The 21359-nt window shown below is 46.9% G+C and overlaps 1 protein-coding gene across 1 annotated transcript in view; it reads right to left on the reverse strand.

Annotated features, from left to right (window-relative positions):
* Positions 1-21359, reverse strand: part of mdga1 (MAM domain containing glycosylphosphatidylinositol anchor 1) — a 183116-nt gene that overhangs the window by 111472 nt on the left and 50285 nt on the right. The window contains exon 3 of the mRNA XM_076300802.1: positions 11612-11786. Within this exon, the coding sequence (XP_076156917.1) occupies positions 11612-11786 (175 nt within the window). The remainder of the gene's footprint in view (positions 1-11611; positions 11787-21359) is intronic.

Here is a 21359-nt window from a genome sequence, read left to right on the forward strand (position 1 = left end):
ATTCACACAAGCGAACACACCCTCACACATGCACACCGAGACACAATATAAATTCATCCATCTGTGAGTCATTCAGACTAGACTCACTCGCTCGCCCTCAGCTAAGTTAATGTTCTCTGCTCAAAAGATGAGATGACAAGTTAGAAATTCACTTTTGTAAATGATGAATAAACGATTCCACTATCCCCTTTCTCCATGAACATTATTTACAATCACCAAGGGTGTGCTGCTGCGCAAAGCTGCATCATGCCTGTAAGCAGAAAATTAGCCAGCGGGTTGCCACGGGAGATGGGTGTTAATGTCCATCCAGTTTTGAGTGAAGTTTATGACCACACAAAAAGAAAAAGCCCTCAAGAGACATTATCTGGAGAACGTCATTCCATCAGATGGGGCGGGGTGGCTTATAGGCTTAGTGTGGTTTGGAGAGAGGGAGTGTGGTCTAAATGTGTACCAAACAGTAATTCCAGCATTTCCCATAAAGCCGCACAATGTTGCAGTACGGTTTTTCACTGTAGCCTCTGACGTTTTTGTGTGTGTGTTTTCTTTTTTTTTTGTCTTTTGATTTTGAACAGCAACTCTGCCTACCTTCCAGCCCTGTCATAACAGTCGCCTCAGAGGCTGCATAAAGAAAGAAAGGACTTTAAGGCCTCTGAATTATCTGAGTCGGCACCGTTTTTGAAATTATTTTCCTATTTCAACAGCGAGTGGAAAGACAAGCGGCAGGCTCGGTGAATGTACGAGTGGACGGTTGAACGAACTTCAGCATACGTCCTTCACACACACACACACACACACACACACGTCATTACTGGCATATAAAGTTGGATGAACGGAACGTCTCCCCAATATACGGGGACAGAAGAAAAGCTATTAGCACTTCATAACAATGCCTAGGATCAGACCAAGGCCTTGGCAGAGATACATTTTTGTCTGGATGAAATAATTTTTTTAAAATCTCATCTGAGCAAAAGCTGAATAGGGTTTTATTCAGGTCAGTCTAGTGCGGCGTAATAAAAGATTGTCCACTGATAACACTGTTGCACCTGCCGAAGGAAATCTCATTTGCATTACACACGGATATACACTGCTCTAAATAAGAATCTTTTCTATGCCAGTTCCTCCATCAGGAAATCTGTCTTCTGAGTGACCACAGTCAATCTGCCCAGGAACAGCCCTAAAAAAATGCACAGACAACACACAGCATCCAAGGTTGCTTTATAGAACAAAGTAAGCTTTTTAGACATACAGTAAGCAACCTTTTGTAAAGAGTAATTACAACTCATATACAAATAATATCAATGACACACACATATTTATACCAATGACCTCAAACACATTACATACTCGACTAAAAGCCATTCAGAAGTCATTTTTGCCATGTTCTGAAAAGAGCGTGGCACGACATTCCAACAAATAGCCATATTTTTCAGGTCAAGAGAGTCAGTAATGATACCCTTTTAAAGCCTTCCTCATTCCCCCCCCCTCCTCTGTGCAGTCCATTTGGCAGTGAACCCAGCGTCCCCTGTGTTTATGATAAATGACCTATTTCCTTTTCAACAATAACAGCGACTGACAAGCGCTCAGACCGCCGCTGCCGCACAGTAAATGTCACGAGAGCGAACAGGGTCCCAGGGATTTAGGGGGTCTCGCTGTCGCTGTCGCTTCCACCTCTCTGTCTCTCTCTCCCTCTCTCTTTCTCTCCCTTTCTCTTTCTTCCTCTCTCTTTCTCTCCCTCTCTCTGTCGGTCTGTCTTTCATCCGTGTCCTGCTCCTATATGGAGCGTGCCGGCAGCCGGCCAGGGTGAGCTGCAGCAGGAGAGGGCTGGAGTCCAGACGACGATTTTTATCATGTGATTCATATCAGCCACGGTGACAACAGAACAGACGCACACGTGTGTGTGCGTGTGTGTGTGTGTGTGTGTGTGTGTGTGTGTGTGTGTGTGTGTGTGTGTGTGAATGGCACCTACACTCACAAACACACTCACAGTCATCCATACACACAAGGTGGAGGCAAAGAACTCCACTACGTGACATGTGGCTAGCTATTTCTGATTCTATGCTTGGCAACTTGCCCTGACAACATGTTATTTAATCACCAAATTCATCATGCTTACACCACTTGGCAAAATGAGAACATGTGTTCAATTCAAATTCAACTCTTATCACCTGTTATAATGGTTGTTATAGTAACCATTCAATGTTTCTGAAAAACTTATATTAAATATTTTATTATGGACAAAGAGTTACTTCTATACTCTTTGTTATGGATCTCTAAATGTCTTGTTATACAAAAATCTCGGAGCACCGGCCATCCAATCAGAAAAGAGTATTTCTCGTCTCCATACTATAAATAGCTTTAAACAGTGTGATAGAATAAAGACTTCTCCTTTAGTAAAGTCGATCACAACTCTAGTAGCTCCTTAGCCACCTTCTTCACCACTGCAACATTTGCTTCATTCATCCTCATTCAGGAATATTACCATAACACCGCCATCCTTATTACATTTGCCTGATCATTAAGTTTTCATAAAATTACAACTGCTTCAAAGTGCTCAGTCGGGCATCACATGCCATAAATGGACGTGTTTTAGCATGAACAACACACGCTAAATGAGTATTATTAAACTTCGCTCCGCATCCTGTGGGGCAACCACAATTAGTAACAGGAATAGCACGCTAGCAGGCACTGGGGAAGAGAAACAGAAAGACATACACACACGTGCGCACGCACACACACACACACACACACACACACACACACACACACACACACACACAGACGTGTCTCCCTGCCCTTTCTTTCTTCTCTCTTTTGATTTTCTTTTCTCTTGTTCGTGTTCGTTTTCTTTTCTCTTTTTTTGTGTGGTAACATAGCCTGCAGTTATTTATTAGAGTCGTATGAAATTTTTATACGGCAGCGGAGCAGCGGAGCATTCCCTTTCATCAGCGCTAGTGGCTGACGGGGAGTGCCAGGGCTGGTGCAGGAAGCGCGAGCAGCAGCCACTTGGCAGGTTGCAGAGGGAGTGGGGATGGGGCTGTGTGTGTGTGTGTGTGTGTGTGTGTGTGTGTGTGTGTGTGTGTGTGTGTGTGTGTGTGTGTGTGTGTGTGTGTGTGTGTGTGTGTGTGTGTTGAGGGGTTTTGGACTGGGTTATGGGGAGATGTCTGGTTATCTGTATGTGTGTGTGAGAAAGAGAGAGGGAAAAAAAGTGTATTTGAGCAAGTGTGTGTGTGTGTGTGTGTGTGTGTGTGTGTGTGTTTGTGTGTGTGTGTGTGTGTGTGTTTGTGTTCATGTGTGTGTGTGTGTGTGTGTGTGTAGGTGTGTTCGTGTGTGTGTGTGTGTTCATATGTGTGTCTGTGTGTGTGTTTGGGAGGAGGAGAGGGGAGCAGGTGGCAATGCCACAGCATAATGGCACGTGAGGGCATGCCTTTAGGTGACACTATCACAAAGGTGGGTGGGTACAGGAAGTAGAGTGGGGCTGTGTGTGTGTGTGTGTGTGTGTGTGTGTGTGTGTGTGTGTGTGTGTGTGTGTGTGTGTGTGTGTGTGTGTGTGTGTGTGTGTGTGTGTGTGTGTGCGCGTGTGTGTGTGTGTTGGTGTCTGCTTGCGTACGCACACACGCACACTCTCTCTCCTGGTGGAGGGAACTTCCTGCCTTTAATGTACAAAGAGCAAATTAAAGGAAAGCCTTTGTGACTCGAGCGCCAACATTGGTATTTAATTTAATGCAGAGAAGGTAATTGCCGAGGGAGTGCACTGACAAAGACAAAGATACGAGGGTGAAAATGAAGAGACAGATCGCTGCACACTCATGTATGGGCCTTTGGTGTTTCGTTTCCTGCTACTTTGTATTTTATATGATAACTACGCCCCTATGGGAAGCACAAGCACAGTTTTTGTTTTTAGCCTTTTTTTTGGGAGGGGGGTGGGGGTGGAGATGGCGATATTGTTGGGCGATATTTCAGCAGCACCTATGTGTCATCCAGAGAAGTGACAGGGCCTTGCCATACAACAATGTTATGGATACAATTACTGACTTCTATCACTTACTAGTTTGTTGGTAGTACCAACTAAAGTGACTTACTGTGGAGGTACAAGTAGTTGATCAGGAAGAAAGAAATTTTTTTTATTGAAATAACTGAGGTGGGGGGGGGGGGGGGGTCCATTAAGATATGACACTTGATCATTTTTGGCACTTCAGGAATGTCAGGTAACTTCATCCGGCTCACATGTTCTCGCTCTCTTCTCTGGAGAACACACACACACACATACACCCACACTGAGCTGTGACTGAGCACCTCTAACAGGGCACATAGACATCTGAATAGGGCCGAGTAGATCAGCAACACTTACCCTTGTGCCCCCCCCCCCCCACCCCGAAAAAATGATCAGTGACCTCATTACGCCGTGATCTGAATCAATTTATTTCTTTTGCCCCTGCAAGTCCTCGATAAACAGAATGCATCTGCACTCGCCGTCCAGTTTATCTGGCTGATTGAAGTTAATTGCAGTCTTCGGCCACCTTAGTGCCAACGGGCTAATTAGCGTGGTTGCCAGCGAACAGCCCTGATTGAGAGGAACCAGCAGATGCAAGCGCCGGGCTCCTGCCAAATGGCACTGGCTGGGGGACTGAAACCTGGATATATGGACAAGACACAGATGGAGCTGGTTGGCCACACGAACGGCAGCCTCATTCCTAACAGGCAAAAAAAATATGGCAGACGATACTGATTTTATAATCTTAAGCTTCTTCTTGTGTAGGTGTTTTTTTTTTACCTCAAGGGGGACTCTTTTTAAGGATGTTGCAAACTTTCAAATTCCACAACCAAACGCATGAATGTCTCTCAGGATGGGAAAGTTAAACTCTGGCTGCCGAGAGAAAATATTACAAGAGTCAAATCAAAATCCCCAAAAAATACTGACTGGAGAGAACATCTGACTAACTACTAATATCAGTCATCCCGCAAAACTGAGGCCAAAACTCTGAAATTCTCTTTGAAATTCATGTGTGGAGGGGCCCATCTGTCCACATTCTCCTCGTTCCCTGGTTGCATTGCTAAAAGCTCAGCAGTATTACCACAACTGATAGAGGTTCTAAGGTCTGGGTATTGCATTGAAATAATATTATATGGGGGATAGAGCATGGCCTCCTTTTAGATGTGAGTGTCCTGCTTTGGAAGACTTTATCTCCATCTCTGTTCATTCTGAGTGCGTGCATCCAAGGCCGCGCTTTTTCAACAGCAAAATGTCGGCTCAAAATGACTAGCAGAACAGCGAGGCTTTAAAAGCAGGGCTGCTGTGATTGAGGCCCAGCTGATCTGTTGTCCCAGTTCTCAGCTAATGGGTTCAGGGCACACTTGCTCCCCTCTCCTCCTCCTCCACTTCATCCTCTCTTCCATTCTCCGTTTCTCCCCAGTTCCCTTTTTCTTTCCGTCCGCTTCAGGCATCCTTTGCTTTGTAAAATCCTTCAACTTGTCCATCCTCTCTCTGTAAAGGCCATTCTAGTTGTTTCTCTCTCTCTCTCTCTCCTTCTCTCCCTCAGCTCTCCAATCATCCATCTCTCCTCTCTATCAAAGTTTCTATGTGAGACTTTTCACTGGGCTTTTCTACCTCCTCTCTCTCCAAGCAACCCCTCCTCATTCTGCTCTTCCTCTCCGCTACCTTCCCTTTCTCATCCCTTCTTCCCCAGTCCTCCCTCTTTCCTACTTCCTCACATTTTTCACTCTCTTCTCATACCTTTCTTTTCTTCTCTTCCCTATCCCTTGCCTGTTGCTCTCCTCAACCTGTGCCTAACTCATCCTCTTTTCTTCCTTCTCACCCTCATGCCTTTCCTTCTTCACCTCCTTTTCTCTTTTTCCCTCATTCCTTTTCCCCTGCCTCTCTCTCTCTCTCTCTCTCTCTCTTTCTCTCTCTCTCTTCCTCTCTTCCACCGGCCAGTAATTGCCTGGTGGCTTGTTGTCTTAGAGATTTTCAGCAGTGCTCTGCAGAGGGCAGAAGCACTTAAGGATTGAACTATGGTCCCCAACACACACACACACACACACACAACACACACACACCTCCCCACCTCCAGCCGGTGAGTCAGTGAGGCTGTGACTCAACTGCGGACCCCATGAGTGAGAAAGGTCAAAGCTTACGTTATCTGTCCTCTAAATCTCTCTCGCTCGCCATGCTGGGATGCAGTGTGTGTGTGTGTGTGTGTGTGTGTGTGTGTGTGTGTGTTTTATCTACCTCTGCATCCATGCTCTCCTCCAGGGAGGTGGGTGGGTAATTTAGAGACTGCTGTTCTCTGCCTTGAACGAGACATAAACTTTGTATCTCTCCTGAACTTCACAGATGCAGTGTGTGTATGTATGTGTGTGTGTGGGGCGGTAGCGTCTTTATGTGTGTGTGTGTGTGTGTGTGTGTGTGTGTGTGTGTGTGTGTGTGTGTGGGGCGGTAGTGTCTTTGTGTGTGTGTGTGTGTGTGTGTGTGTGTGTGTTTGTGTGTGTGTGTGTGTGGGGCGGTAGTGTCTTTGTGTGTGTGTGTGTGTGTGTGTGTGTGTGTGTGTGTGTGTGTGTGTTTGTGTGTGTGTGTGTTTGTGTGTGTGTGTGTGTGGGGCGGTAGTGTCTTTGTGTGTGTGTGTGTGTGTGTGTGTGTGTGTGTGTGTGTGTGTGTGTGTGCGTGCGTGTTCACCCATGTTTTCCGATGCATGTTCACAGTGTGCACTGCTCCTTTTAAACTCATTCCAATTCTGCTCCACAGCCCCAGGCTGGTTCTCCAGCAGTGTCCCCCAGCACAAGGGGGTTATTGTGGGCAGTGGTGTGACGGCGAACCCCACTGACCAGAGACAAACAGAAGCCCTGGCTCACCCCAGTACCTCCTTCTGACGCATGCACTCAGTGTTTACGCACATACTCACACTACACACACACATAAACACACACACACACAGACACACACACATACAAACACACACACACACACACACACACACACACACACACACACACACACACACAGTTGTAGTCTCTCTCTCTCACACACCCACACACACACACACACACACACACAGGACCATACAAAGACACACTGTCTAACAAGGCAGATTTGAGCGGGTAGGTTGCACTGGTATCAACAGAGAGATCAGCCAAGCATCCCCCTCCCCCACTACTCTCTTCTGAGAAGTTACTGGACCGGATGCAACAAGCGTTGCCACCAGCAAAGCACACCACCACTCTTTTCCTCTCTGTGCCGTGACAACAAAAGACGTGGCTTGATTGATGCAAAACACTTTGTTTACTTATTTGTTTTTTGTTCAAGCTTTTGGTGTGATGCCTTGAAATCAACATTTTAAAAACACAACTCTCAAATGTTTGCTTGTGCATTTAGTGAAGCTGAATGTTTACTTCATATTGTTTTGGGGACCATGCATTTTACTTAAGAGACATTCTATACAGATATAGGCTTACATACACACTCTATCTCTCTCTCTCCCTCTTTCTCACTTACACAGACACACACACACACACACACACACACACACACACAGAGACATGAATACACACACACACACACACACACACACACACACACACACACACAGAGACGTGTATATACACACACACACACACACACACACACACACACACACACACACACACACACACACACACACTTGTGTGTGCTCTCCTTACCTGTCAGGCTGTGTCTGATTACGTGCTTTTCTGAGTAGAACAAAGCTGGGTCTCTGAACCAAGTCCATCCCTACGGTAGAGGCATGCTGCCACCACACTCCACATGCTGTCCCGCTGTCTCACTGGCCAGAGTGTCTGTGTCGGAGGTCAGCCGGCCCACTCAGACTCACCCCCTCCAGCAGAGGGCAGAGGGTCAAGTAAGGGTCAGGGTAAGATTTAGGGGTCAGGGTTAGGGTCAGAGTTAATGTGTTAATATGAGAAACTGATAATGGGCAAAAATGGCTGACGTGGGTGGATGTGGGTGGATGTGGGTGGATGCAGGTGACTTGTTGAGGGTGTGGTTGGGGATGTGAGGTGGGGTTGATAAAGTGAGGGTGATGTCAAGAGTCCGGCTTCAGAACGTAAAAGTCCTGCCACATATTTGCTCCAACCATTCACTAAATCAGCTGAATCTAATAAGTACAACTCCTCAGCCAGGTAGATGAGCTAATTAGTTAAATCACCTATGTTCGAAACAATACATGGTAGGACTTTTACTTTCTGAAGCCGGACTTTTACACCTCTGAATGGTGTTGACACTGACTCTGGGTACCACTGAGAGAGGAAACAGCTGCTCCCTATGCTGAGATTCCTGGGTGCCACACTGTGGGTAAAGCCATCGATGAACTATCAACAGAAACTTCTAGAAACTGTCAGTGAAATAAGATTCCTCGCCCACTCGTGACCGCACTCTGCCTTCCCTTTCCCTCAGCCTACTCAAAGTTTTGGACAGCAGATTCCGACTCTTTTCAGAAACCACTTTTCGTCCCGTTTTGTATTTCTCTGACGGTCTCTCTCTCTCGCTTCTTTTCCCTGCTGTTCCCACCAAAGCTTTCTGGGCTTTGATGTTAACTGAGCTTGTCTCTCACTCTCTCTCTCTTCCTCTTTCTCTCCATCTCTCTCTCTCTCTCTTCCTCTTTTCTCCATCTCTCTCTCTCTCCATCCCTCTCTCCGTGTCAGGGGGAGGTTAAACATGTGTGGAGAGTGTTGAAAGGGAGTCAAACAAATGGCAGCATAGGGCAAAGGCAGCCAGGCCAGGAGAAGCACAGCCAAGCCAAGAAATCTGGCTCATAACTTCAAGCCCTCCGTTTAACAGATGGGAGTGAGAGAGGGAAAGCTGTATGTGTGTGTGTGTGTGTGTGTGTGTGTGTATGTGTGTGAACTCGTTTATTAGTAATTGGGGGAAGGTACATGGTGCAGTACATGACAAGCGTGGAGAAACATTTTGTTTTGGATGTCAAAGGCAGCCTGTGCTTTTCACGGGCTGTACAATCAAGTCAGTGGCCTCTGCACCTTCACCCTCCTCCTCCTCCTCTCCCTCCTTCTCTCACTCTACCTCCCCCCTTCCCCCTTCTGTGTGCATCCCTCTCTCCCTGAGCTCTGTAATAGATGTATGTACAGCGAGAGAGATTGGAGAGGCGGTTGGGAAGGCGGGTGGAGGCGTTGGGTGGTGTGGTGTGGTGTGGGATGGGGTGGGGGAGGGGTTCTCTCCGGCAGCCCGACTCTAATTGTTGGCGCTCCGGTGCCAAAGTCACCCAAAGAGCACGGCGGCTGCGGCGGGGGAAAATTGAACAAGCATCAGCCGTCAGGAACGCTTACCCTCAAGCTCGCGGCCGGGGCGGGATGTTTACCCGTCCCGCAATTACCCACAAGCCCCAGCGGACCCAGGGGGAGACTAACACAATCAGCAAAAGGGTGGTGGTGGTGTGTGTGTGTGTGTGTGTGGGTGTGTGTGTAGTCCACACGTACCTCACCCCCAACCCCAATCCCACCTTCCCACTTCCCTAATGCTGTCGGAAAAGTGGGGCGACATCGAACTTGGAATGGGATTAGCGGATGGAAATCCATGCAAGCGGGGTTTCTGCTGGACTCTCGGAAATCAAATGGGAAATCAGCAATGAACTCACTAGGGCTACCACATCTACATGTTCACAGATGAAAGTATGCATCAGTCAAGGGGAGCTAACCCGTCAAGATGCTGGAGGAAAACACATTCTGAATTCATCAATTTGTTCTATCAAATGCAACCAGTCCACAAAAAAAATCTATTCTATCAAAGTAGGAAGTCTATCAAATTGGAGCAAGATGGATGCCATGCCAGTCTATGAAATCAGAGGGGGGAGATGAATTATCTAAATAACCTGGGTGATTAGCGTGACTGATTGCTGATGGTTGACAAATGGCTTTCTCCTGAGGGGGGGGATCTCATTGTGGCTCTGTCAGTGTGTGCAATTTCACCTCCCTGCCTTCAACACGTATGGGCAAAGCTGCAACTGCTGCTGTTACTGCTGCTACTGCTGCTGGCGCCCTGAGCGCCGAGTCTGAGAGCTCGATTGATGCCAGCGCCGCTGCTCTAACGAGACGTTATGGATCTGAGAGAGAGAGAGAGAGAGAGAGAGAACAAGAGAGAGAGAGAGCGGCCGATTGCGTTCGCCCGCCAACGACAGATGTTCCTGCTCTAATGAATCTGTATCAGTTGTCAGTCATGGCTGCTAAACACAACAAACAAAACACCAGGTAGCTTTCCTCACAGAAGAAGCTCTCTCACTCTCGCTCTCTCAGCTGCCTGTTTGAGCACCCATCCCCTTCCCCCATAACTACCTGCTGCTCCCCTCCCTTCACGCGGTAAAATCTCAACTGGACGAGTGGATGTGAGTCTGTGTGTGTTTGTGTGTGTTTGTGTGTGTGTGTGTGTGTGTGTGTGTGTGTGTGTGTGTGTGTGTGTTTGTGAGAGGAAAGAGAAAGAGAAAGAGAGAGAGAGGGAGAGAGATAGAAAGAGAGAAATGTACCATGCTCTATGTGAATTGAGCCAGAACATCAAGTGAGTGGAGTGTGGAGGGAAGACGTGTGACTGAACAGTGACTGCGTTTCAGACAATGAACCAAATCACTGAGGCTCTCTCCTCCTCTCAGCTCAGCTCTACAAAAGAAGCTACTCTTAAACGGAACCAAAAATCTCCATTATACTGCATATGGCACTGTAACAAAAGCGCAACTTTTTAAAAGTTGAGCAAAAATATAAAAAGCCTGGCTTTTTCTATGGGGACTCAGCTAGCAGCTAGTGTGAGAGTCGTGTGACTATTGGTTGAAAATAAAGGAATGGGGCAAATGAGGTAAGAATGGCAAATGAAGTTAGAAGAAGGTAAATGGGGGAATGTTTAGTAAAGGTTAGTACGGTTAGTGAGTCTATGTAGATTAAGTGTGCAGGTCTGGGGTAGGGGTCAGATAGGAAAGAACAGGGATGGTCACTGTTGGGTGTTTCTGGTATGGCAGATGAGGAGGAGGGGGGTATATAGGTGAGGAGTGGAGGAGGGGGGTAGGGAGGGGAGAGGTGGTGTTCAGGTCCAGAGAGGTGTGTCCAGGAGGGGGTAGGGAGGAGAGAGGTGGTGCTCAAGTCCAGAGAGGGGTGTCCGGGGCTGGGCTGGTGCCTCTGGCCTGACCCCTGGCTCAGTGGGACAGTGGGACGACAGCGGGGGGCGACTATGCTAGAGGGGGGGTTTCTACCCCTCCCCCACACACCTGGGCTGACATGCTTATGGATGATCTTCCCACTTCACACAGCCAAACTCTCCAGGAGTATCCCCACCCACAAATATCCACCCTAGAAAATTCTAGAAAGTCACTTAGTTTTACAAACTTTTGTAATTTCAATTAACCAACTGATCTAAACATACGACTCAATACTCAGACATTGAACAAATAGTTTATATGTAAAATAACTATGTACTCTTTCCATACCTAATGCTTACAGCAAATAGGCAGTGTACTGTAAACTCTAGGGATACTCCTGGAGAGGTCATTCCTTATTTTTCCTACGTTTTCCCCTATGTCCTCATCCCATGGTTCTCTACTGGGTTGGAAGGCAAGTGGGAAGTGGGTGGATCACTGCCCCTATCACTTACACTGCACGTCTACACGGATGGACTTGATGGCAGCCACCCCGATGCCATTCTCCGCCTTGCAGTAGTAGCGGCCGCCCTGGACGCGCGTGATGCCCACGATGCGTAGCGTCTCATTGAAGATAGACGTCTCCTGGAACTTGTCCGAAGCACTTCCAGCCGTCTTGGTCCATCGCACCTGAGGGTGAGGAAGAGATGGACATTAGATAGATAGATAGATAGATAGATAGATACAGGGATGGATTACTGCACGGGCCTACCGGGCCCAGGCCCAGGGGCCCAAGGGGTCAGGGGGCCCTGAAGCCCAAGCCTTTGCATGGAATCATAGCCTCAATATCAACAAATCAGGATGTAGGCTATGAATCTGATTGAATTAAAGTACTGGCCATACCCAAAATGCACCAGAATACAGGAAATCACATCAAACAAATTAAAAATGTTCTGGGGGAGGACCCTCAAACCCCCCTCCCACATATGCGACAATTAGTGTGGGGCCCTTAAGACATCTAGGCCCAGGGGCCCGAAAGTTCATAATCCACCCATGGATAGATAGATAGATAGATAGATAGATAGATAGATATACTTTATTGATCCCTAAATTCAAGAAATTATTAGAAATTAATCATTAGTGTTATTTTTAGAGTGCAGCTCTTAGAGCTAAGAGCAGACGTCTCAATTGACAGCCACTCATATAACATTTATAATGCTTTATACATAGATTTCAGTGCAAAACATGAAATCTAAGAGCCTGTGGCAAGGCAGTATTGTGAAAAATACGGATATAAATATTCTTAAATGGAAAAAGTTAAAGACTAAGTATAAAGCGTATGAAACATGCCATGAAATGTTAAGATGCCATGAAACATTCAGGCATGACTTCTGCTGGCTGATACATAATGCACCGGAATATGAAAAGTAAAAGTCTTTGGAGATCACTTAAGTTTCGGCTTTTATACCTGCCCTTTAGTTGGGCCTCTTAACCTCTCAACTGCCCAGTCTCACACAGGTGAGACTGAAACTCTTTACTCTGACCAAATCAATGATCATAAATCAACCATTTGCCAAGTCCTGGACACAGACACTAGCATTACAGAGAAGACCAGCAGTCGTCCGCGATTCCCAAAGTCATCTGTGTGTGTGAGCGGGAGGTAAGACACACACGTTTATCTCCAGGGGTCACCCCTGCCAGAGGCATCGGCTCAGTGAGCGAGCGACACGCCCGGCTTGGCTCGAGTTACACGGCGAGAAGTTTAGGATGCGCACGGCGACGGATTAGCGAATTAGCCAAACCTGAGTTGATGCGTCTCCCTGTTTATTCAGCTGTGTTTGCTCGAGGATTTGGGAGACAGCTGCCTAACATTGATCCGATAGGGAAGGTGAGACGCTAATCGCTGCATGTCAATGGCTACTGACTCCACTCCATAAAGGCACTATCAGCCGAATCAACAAACAGCAGCGTGTGTGTGTGTAGTCGACAGGGATGACTTACAGAAGGAATATGCTGGTGCGAGTGTGTCTGTGTTTGTGTGTGTGTATGTCTGTGTCTACTCTATGCCTATAGTCTCTAATCAGAACCACCCAATATGGTTTAATTTCAATCTAAACCAGCCATGAGTTCCACTGATATCATACATGTTTGCTTTCGTTCATCCAGCACTTTGTAATGCCCCATTTAACCCATTTACTCATAAAATGCCTGCTAAAAACGCCTATAGAATCCTATGGCATTCTAGACTAAATAACCTTTCCTGAGGGTTTTCTGAAAAAATACAAAAAATTGTCAGTGTATACCAATATCTAAGCCTCTGTAGCACCTAGAAACATGAAATAAAAAGCATGCTGCGCTACGCAGCAACCAGTGGGAGATAGAATGTTGCGTCGTGCAGCATCCGGCGCGAATGGGTTAACAAGCTTGAATTCAAATGTGCTTGAATTTCCCATTCACTAATCACACATTCTGTCTGACTGTCAGAAATACAGTGGTTTACTTCTCATTTCAATCACAGTAAATGATTCACCAAATAAAACACATGCTAGCTCGTGTAGTAATAGATGTGTTATAAATGCTTTATAAAGCCCTTATATGGGCAGCTGCTTCCATGTATTCATAGTTTAGAGGCTGGTTAGGTCATTTAAAGGTTGTATCAGCGATGGTGGGGTAACGTCACTTCTGTTGACGTTCAAACAAAACAGAGTGCAATTGTGCAATTGAAACTCCCTCCCGTGCAATTGAAACTCTCCTGAATGCGCATCTCGTCGGTTATTGGTTGGAACACTTTATTTTGCCTTTGAGTGGTTGCCAACACTTGTTCGAAGCAAATGTTTTTGTGTGCAGATCTCAGAGCCTAGGCTGCCTACAGAGACGCATTTTTTTTGATGGCCTGCTTATGGGGCGGGTAGCTAGCGGATCGTTAGGAAATATTAGATAAATGTGATTTTTGTTTGGGCCTTTTTTTGGCCTGAAATCACTGATACAACCATTAACAGATGGGCAGAATGCCAATTCTCATGGCATTATGGATAGTAAACAAAGAGTCGTATATAATCATATCTTATATTTTATTACATTTTTTCTCAGAATTTAATTCTCAGCCAGTGGCATGCCCACGACACCCACGACTCCTACGACAACGAGCAAGGCTACAGCAAGGCCCAGCAGCCAAAAATACAGAGTATTTTATTTGCTTTCTCTATATGCACAGTAAGAAGGAAAAACAAGATTAATATGCTGTGAAATGGCAAAGGCAGAAGAGGAGTAGAGAGAGAGAGTGTGAGAGAGACAGAGAGAGAGAGAGAGAGACAAAGAGAGAGAGAGAGCAAGAGAGAGAGAGAAAGCAAACAAATGAAAGCCTTCACTGTCTGGCGAGAGCGGCAGCTCTGTATCAACCCATCATGTCTCGGTCCCTTTATCTGTTTCTGTGTGAAGATTATTCCCACCGATGTCTGCAGACGAACCTCTCACACTCTTTCTTCCACTCCTTCCGTCTCTTTTTTTTGCTCTGTTCATCGCTCTCTTTATCACTCGACTAGCTCTCATTCTCTCTCTCCATTTTCACTCTTTTTTTTCTTGTGCTCACACTTCATTCACACTCACAGGGAAGAAACAACTGGCCTCATCAGAATTTTGGGTTCTGATCTCCCTGTCGCATCCGCGCGGAATGAATGCTTCGCAGAGAGCGGAACAAACCACAAAGTGTGTGTGTGTGTGTGTGTGTGTGTGTGTGTGAGTATGTTTGTGTGAGAGAGAGAGAGAGTGTGTGTGTGTGTGTGTGTGTGTGTGTGTGTGTGTGTGTGTGTGTGAGAGAGAGTGAGTGAGTGAGTGAGTGAGTGAGTGAGTGAGTGAGTGAGTGTGTGTGTGTGTGTGTGTGTGTGTGTGTGTGTGTGTGTGTGTGTGTGTGTGTGTCTATGTGTGTAGAGTGGCGTGGTGGGGAAAGGAGGTAGGGGAGAAACAGAGACGTGCATTTCGCGCTACCGCTTTCATCGCTCCAGCAATAAAGCCCGAGCGCCCCACAAAAGCAACACCAGCACCCCGAGAGACGCCGCGCAAAGGGCTCAGACAATTTGCATTCAACAGGCGCCGTCTTGTGATGTAGCCGCTGGCCGCCGGAGAATTGCCTCCTCCTCCTCCTCCACCTCCTCCACCTCTCCCTCCTCTTCCTCCTCCTCCTCCGATTCAACATCCCCCACTGCACGGCTAATACAATGAAGGTAATTTAACATATTGGGACACACAGCATGTTGTCTTGTTTGCTTGTTCTATTACAACATAAAAAAAAAACTGCGTGCAACAACACTGTCAGACTCCAATCTTAAATAGGACCCTACAGCAAAGCTGTTGTGCCAGTGATCACACTATAAAAAAAGCTTAAAAGACGCTTGATGGGAAAATATAATGTGTTATTACCACACTAATTACAGCAAATGTATTCCCTGGAAGGGAATTGCTGGAGGAAAACAATATTCCTTAGCGCCAGCTACATTATCTAGCAGAGCCGCCACCGCCACCGCCACCACCACCCCCTGCTGTTGTGTACCGTATACTAACACTATTAGAGCTGCCAAAATGACCTCCTAGCTAAGGATGGTATCGCTTTAAGCGTATTGAACTGATGGAAGCGAGTACTCATTATCTTTATCAGTTATGGATAACTGCCATCTCAGGTATAGGCAGAGGACAACTGTGGAGCGAAAAACAAGACCAAGTTTCACTGCACATGCAGAGAGAGAAAGAGAGACAGAGTGAGCAAGAGAGAGAGAGAGAGAGAGAATGAACGTTGCAAAGAGAGAGAGAGATAGAGCCCCCCCCCCCCCCCCCCCCAACACACACACACACAAATTCACTGCTATTGTTCTTGTACAATTATGAATGTGACAAATAACTCTTGAACTTGAATTTGGGACAGTGATACAAAGATCTAGAACAAAAAAAAAGAAAGAAAGAGCGAGAGAACAAAAAGAGATACTAAAAAAGAAAGACGGAAAACAATGGTGGTGAAACAATGAAGAAAGAGGTGGGAAAGGTGAGTGATGACCCGTGTCAGGGCTAAGGCCTTAACAAGCTGCAGGGCCAGGCCGCATGTGTGCCGAGCTTTTAGTGTCCCTGTCCATCACGCTCTCGCCAGGGCTTTTCAATCACCGCGCTGTTTTCCTGACCTCCACAAGCGCTCCTGGAGCAAACAGGGAGGGTCCCAGTCCTGCTGGCCATCCGTCTCAGCTGTCCGAGCTGCAGGCCTCTGGACGGCACGCGTGCGGGAGGGCAGGAGAGCAGGAGCGTGAAGAGGTGCGGCCCACTGGACTTTGTGCAGGAAAAGAGACGCCGGTGTCCCTGACAAAGTCCCTGACAGAAAATAGCTCATAGACCATGTCTGTCTGTTTGCCTGTCTGTCTGTTTGCCTGTCTTTCTTTCTCTCTCTTTCTTTCTCGGTCTTTGCCTCCCTCACTTCCATGTTTTCCTGCTTTCCCTCTCTCTTCTTGCATGTCTTTCCACTCCTATCTAGGTTTATTTCTCTCTCTCTTTCTCCCTTTCTCTCCCTCCCTCTCTTTGTCTCTCTCTATCTATCTGCCACCCTCCCTCTCTCCCTCTCTCCCCTTAGCCCTCTCCCCTTAGCCCAGGCCACCGCTGGGGGAGACTCGGCCTGTGTAGCGGTGACATGGAGCGATAAGTCACTGTCACCGCGCTCCACTACTGAGGAGCAGTGCCGTGCAGGGGGGGCTGGCTGGCTGAGCTGGGGCGGGTAGCCCGGGTTGGCTGGAGCAAAGTGACTGACGTGCCAGCACATTCCCAGGGCACAGATCTGAGACCCCCCCCCCACCCCCACCACCACGCTGCCAGGCGGCTGGGTGGAGGAGGAGAGAGGAGACGTGTCCTGACACATGGTGTGCCAGGCCTTTCACGAGAAGCTGCCCTCACTGACAGATGATTTTCTCTCTCTCTCTCACACACACACACACACACAGGGGCACACACAAAGGCACACACATGCACCCACACACACACAGAAGGTCACACACGAAACGGAGACAAGTGGCAGTATGAATGGAAGATTCACACAGAGAAATGACAGGCCTCCTTCAACAGTCATATGAGTAATTAACACCAACTCATGGGAAAGTGTGAACACACACACACACACACACACACACACACACACACACACACAACACGCACACACACACAGACACTTGCACACACAAACAAACACACAAATTCTCTATCTCTCTCTCTCTCTCTCAAATGATGATGTGAATGGAAAAAAATGCCAAACTATCGCTGATGACCACCTGAACTATTCTGCCTTGCTGGCTGCCCTGGGGGACCGCTTAAAATATATGACACCACATTGCCATGGGCGCATGTTTTAGGTCAGGCAGCAGGTACAGTTGCTCATAGAGTCAAGGGCATACGGACGCGTTCTCCATGTCAGCGAATCAGCACAGACCTCACAGGGGGGTTTGGGGACTCCAAACAAAGCAAAGTAAACAAAAAAGTGTGTGTGTGTGTGTGTGTGTGTGTGTGTGTGTGTGTGTGTGTGTGTGTGTGTGTTTACAAACACTGATGCAGGGCTGCAGGCCTGAGAGACTATGTGGGGAACAATTTGTTCCTGCCACAATTTCTTCAAACAAGGGCCAGTGGTAGGAAAAAAAGAGTTTGTGTGTGTGTGTGTGTGTGTGAGTGTGTTTTGTAATGTGTACAAGGTATGTGTATGCATGTGAGACAAATAAATAAATAAATAAATAAATAAATAAGAACACAAGTGAGTATGAAAGTCAGGAAGGAAAAGTTAGAAGGAAAAGGGGAAGAGCAGAAGAAGATGGGGATTGCCTGGTTAAAGTGACTAATTTACCCTTAAGTGACAATGTTAAGAGTAGCACCACTAACATCATCAGGATCCACTTAAAACACCTTGTGTTCTTGAGGCAATCAAAGGGCTGCAACACTAACACTAACCTGCAGACATGTTCAGGAGAAGTCTGAGTCGTCTGTCTGCTCCGTTTAAGGCCATGCAGGAGCCGGAGCTGAATGGAGTTAGAGACCTAATCCCCTTATCAACCGCCACTACTTAGGAGCCAGTAATTGGCAGTGGGACAGCCTCACATGTAGCAGAGGGACGGACCAAAGAGATGGGGGCACCTGGACGTGTGTGTGTGTGTGTGTGTGTGTGTGTGTGATATTCATGTGAATGTGAATTGTGGAATTATGTGCCCTTGCAGATGTGGATGTGTGTTTGTGCATATATACTGTATGTGTGTGTGTGTGAGTGTGTGTGCGTGTGTGTGTGTGTGTGTGTGTGTGTGTGTCTGTGTGTGTACGTGTCCGTGTGTGTGTGTGTGCGTACGTGTCCGTGTGTGTGTGTGTGTGTGTGTGTGTGTGTGTGTGATATTCATGTGAATGTGAATTGTGGAATTATGTGCCCTTGCAGATGTGGATGTGTGTTTGTGCATATATACTGTGTGTGTGTGTGTGTGTGAGTGTGTGTGTGTGTGTGTGTGTGTGTGTGTGTGTGTGTGTGTGTGTGTGTGTGTGTGTGTGTGTGTGTTTCAAAAAAGGAGTGACAGAGGCTCAGAGGCATGACTCAATGCCAGAAACTGGCTGTAGGACTCCACCGAAGGGCCACACATGCAAAAACAAACCAGAAAGGAAAAGGGGGCGGGGGGGGGGGGGAGTCAATCTGTTACAATCCCTAACACTTCATCAGAAAAAAAGGACTGAGAAATCACAGCAATAAGCTTAAAATAAGCCATTAAACCATTTTCATGATCCATCTCCAGGCAAAAGACAAATCTGTCAAAAGATTAGAGCTGGGAAGACAAGCATTAAGCAATAACTGTCTCTTTGTGGTGCTTCAGCTGAATTGGCTTCATTCAGAGGCAGGCTAATTTGTAATGGCAGTTATAGGATGGGAGGACAGAGAAGGATGAGGGCGGAGAGAGAGAAAAGATGATACAGAGGGAGGGGTGGAGGGAAGGGAGGGACGGTAAGGAACCTCTGACAGGAGATTGAGATCTAATATGTTTGAGGTTCGTGAGGGGCTGGATTGAGGTGGGGGGGTGGTCATGGTAGAGATGCTGAACTGGTGTCATTTTTTTCCGCTGTCTCATCCAGATTCCTCTATTCCCCTATCGGTGGTAATCTGAGGCGCAGAGCAGCGCCAGCTTTTAACTGAGTAAGGACTCTGTTCGTGGCCCTGACTAAATGTGTTTTTGATCGGTTGAAAGTGGAGGTTATATTTTTTGTCATTAGGGGAAGAAAGTGAAGCGGCGTGCGACTGTCAGCCGGTGCCTTGGGTTTTGTGGTGCCACATGGCGCCTCATGTGACAACACAAAGGGTTATCAGTGTCTGAGCCTGGATCCAGACACCCCATAATTATCTCGCACAAACAAATGAGAAAGGAATTTATTAAGCATGACTGATGGAAGCAACAGACAACAGATAGCAAAAGATTACATCATTATATCATGATTGCTTGCACTTCAATTATGCTTTTTTTCTAAAGATCACACTCCGGATTACACAGTCAAATCAATCAAATTCATTCAGAAGGGATAGTCATTTACCACAGGCAAAATGCCAGTCTCCTTAAACAGCCTGCATAAATATGCTGCTTATTGACATCTCATTATTGGTGAGGGATGGAGAGGTTAGTCAGAAGAGAAGTTGTCTGAAACACAGGGTACTGCATCTGCTCTGCAGAATGGTAGGGTGAAGGTTACAACATGGTTAGGGTCAAATGTGTGCCCAAACCCAATACAAAACAGTCACATACAATTACCATCACTATACAGTGATACAACACTAAAATACCACAATCTCTTTTCCTAACTTCCTCTTTCAGTCACTTCCCTTTTTCCTTTCCTCACCCCTCCAAGTCTCACTTTGTCCCTGTATATGACACTTGTCCACTACAAATACAGGGGAAAACATTTGGCTCGGTCCACATGCATACTAGTAGCAATACTAGAGCAGTGGAATACTACGATGCACTACTACGATAGCGCTCTCACACATTCCCCTACAGTCAGTGCTGTTAGCGGAGTCTCAGTAGTGCTGAAGCCATGCTGATGAAGGGCCGTCGGCCATCAGTGTGTTTGTGTGTTGTAATGATGACGGGGGCCTTTTGTCGCGAGCGTGGCTGAGCTGGTGGAATTCAATCTGAAGGGGTGGGGGCTGGGGTGATGTCAGAGCTGACCATCAGAGAAAGTGAGAACGCTGAGAGACCGGAATTGGAGCTGAGTACCAAGGAGACGACGGCAGGGGGGGGGAAAGAAAGGGGGGAGAAAGAAAGAGGGAAGGGAGCAGAGAAGGAAGGAAATGTGAAGGGAGGTGAGGAGAGTGGAGGAGTGGACATGATGGGAGAAAAAGAGGAGGAAAGAGGAGGAGAGAAGATGGAGGGAGAAGAGAAGAGAGGTGGCGACGAGAGATGAGTACAGTCATGAGGCCCTTTAGGGTTCAGTTACAGATGCCAGGAAGAGTCCTGCATCCCAGGGGCTTGTGTTTCCAGATCCTTCTACGAGATCAATGTGCTTGAGTCAAGTAAAGACCACACTGTCTTCTTATAAGGAGGCGCACTTTCAAAGAGCATATCGCAAAAAGAAAAACTCAGTTATGCGTCAACCACATTTTTTTTTTTTTTTTTTTTTTTTTTTAAAAAGCACTCTTCACCAACACCACAAACAGCACACATGTGCAGTCACCACAAATAAACAAAACAACATTCACTGAAATGAACCAAAGTTTTCCAACCAAAGGTCTTCTCTTAGATTAGATTGGATCACCATCATCCCCTCTACAGCGCACTAATGCAGCGTGTCACGGTTCTCTGTGAGCTGAAGTGATTTTTACGGAGCTCTTTTTAGCCCGCGACAGAAATCAGCGACGAGTGCTAATAGGATGGCATTTACTCTGCAGCCAAATCTAAAATCAGCGCGCGTAGACCCGGAGACCTTTCATACCGATACGGCAGGCCTGTAATTACACAACACGGGAGAGATTCCATAACTCACTATCACATGGTGAGCTCTTACAATGGTACCTCAGTAAGGGTGGGAGCAGTCAGATGGTACAATGGAGCAAAGCACTGCTGCTGTTCATCTCATGTGCCAGTTCTTTTTCTCGTTCTTGCTTTGCTTTCTGTTCTCTGGATCTTCTGTCACCAATTACGGAAATTGCAGTTTCCAAATCGGAACTTGATATTTGGGTAGGGATGCTGTGTAGTGTGTGTTTGTGTGTGTGTGTGTGTGTGTGTGTGTGTG

The sequence above is a fragment of the Alosa pseudoharengus genome, unplaced genomic scaffold, assembly GCF_046254945.1.
Source record: "Alosa pseudoharengus isolate Yale_2024_CS ecotype anadromous, Long Island Sound unplaced genomic scaffold, YU_APseudo_1.1 YU_APseudo_1.1_scf_22, whole genome shotgun sequence".
Taxonomy (NCBI): domain Eukaryota; kingdom Metazoa; phylum Chordata; class Actinopteri; order Clupeiformes; family Clupeidae; genus Alosa; species Alosa pseudoharengus.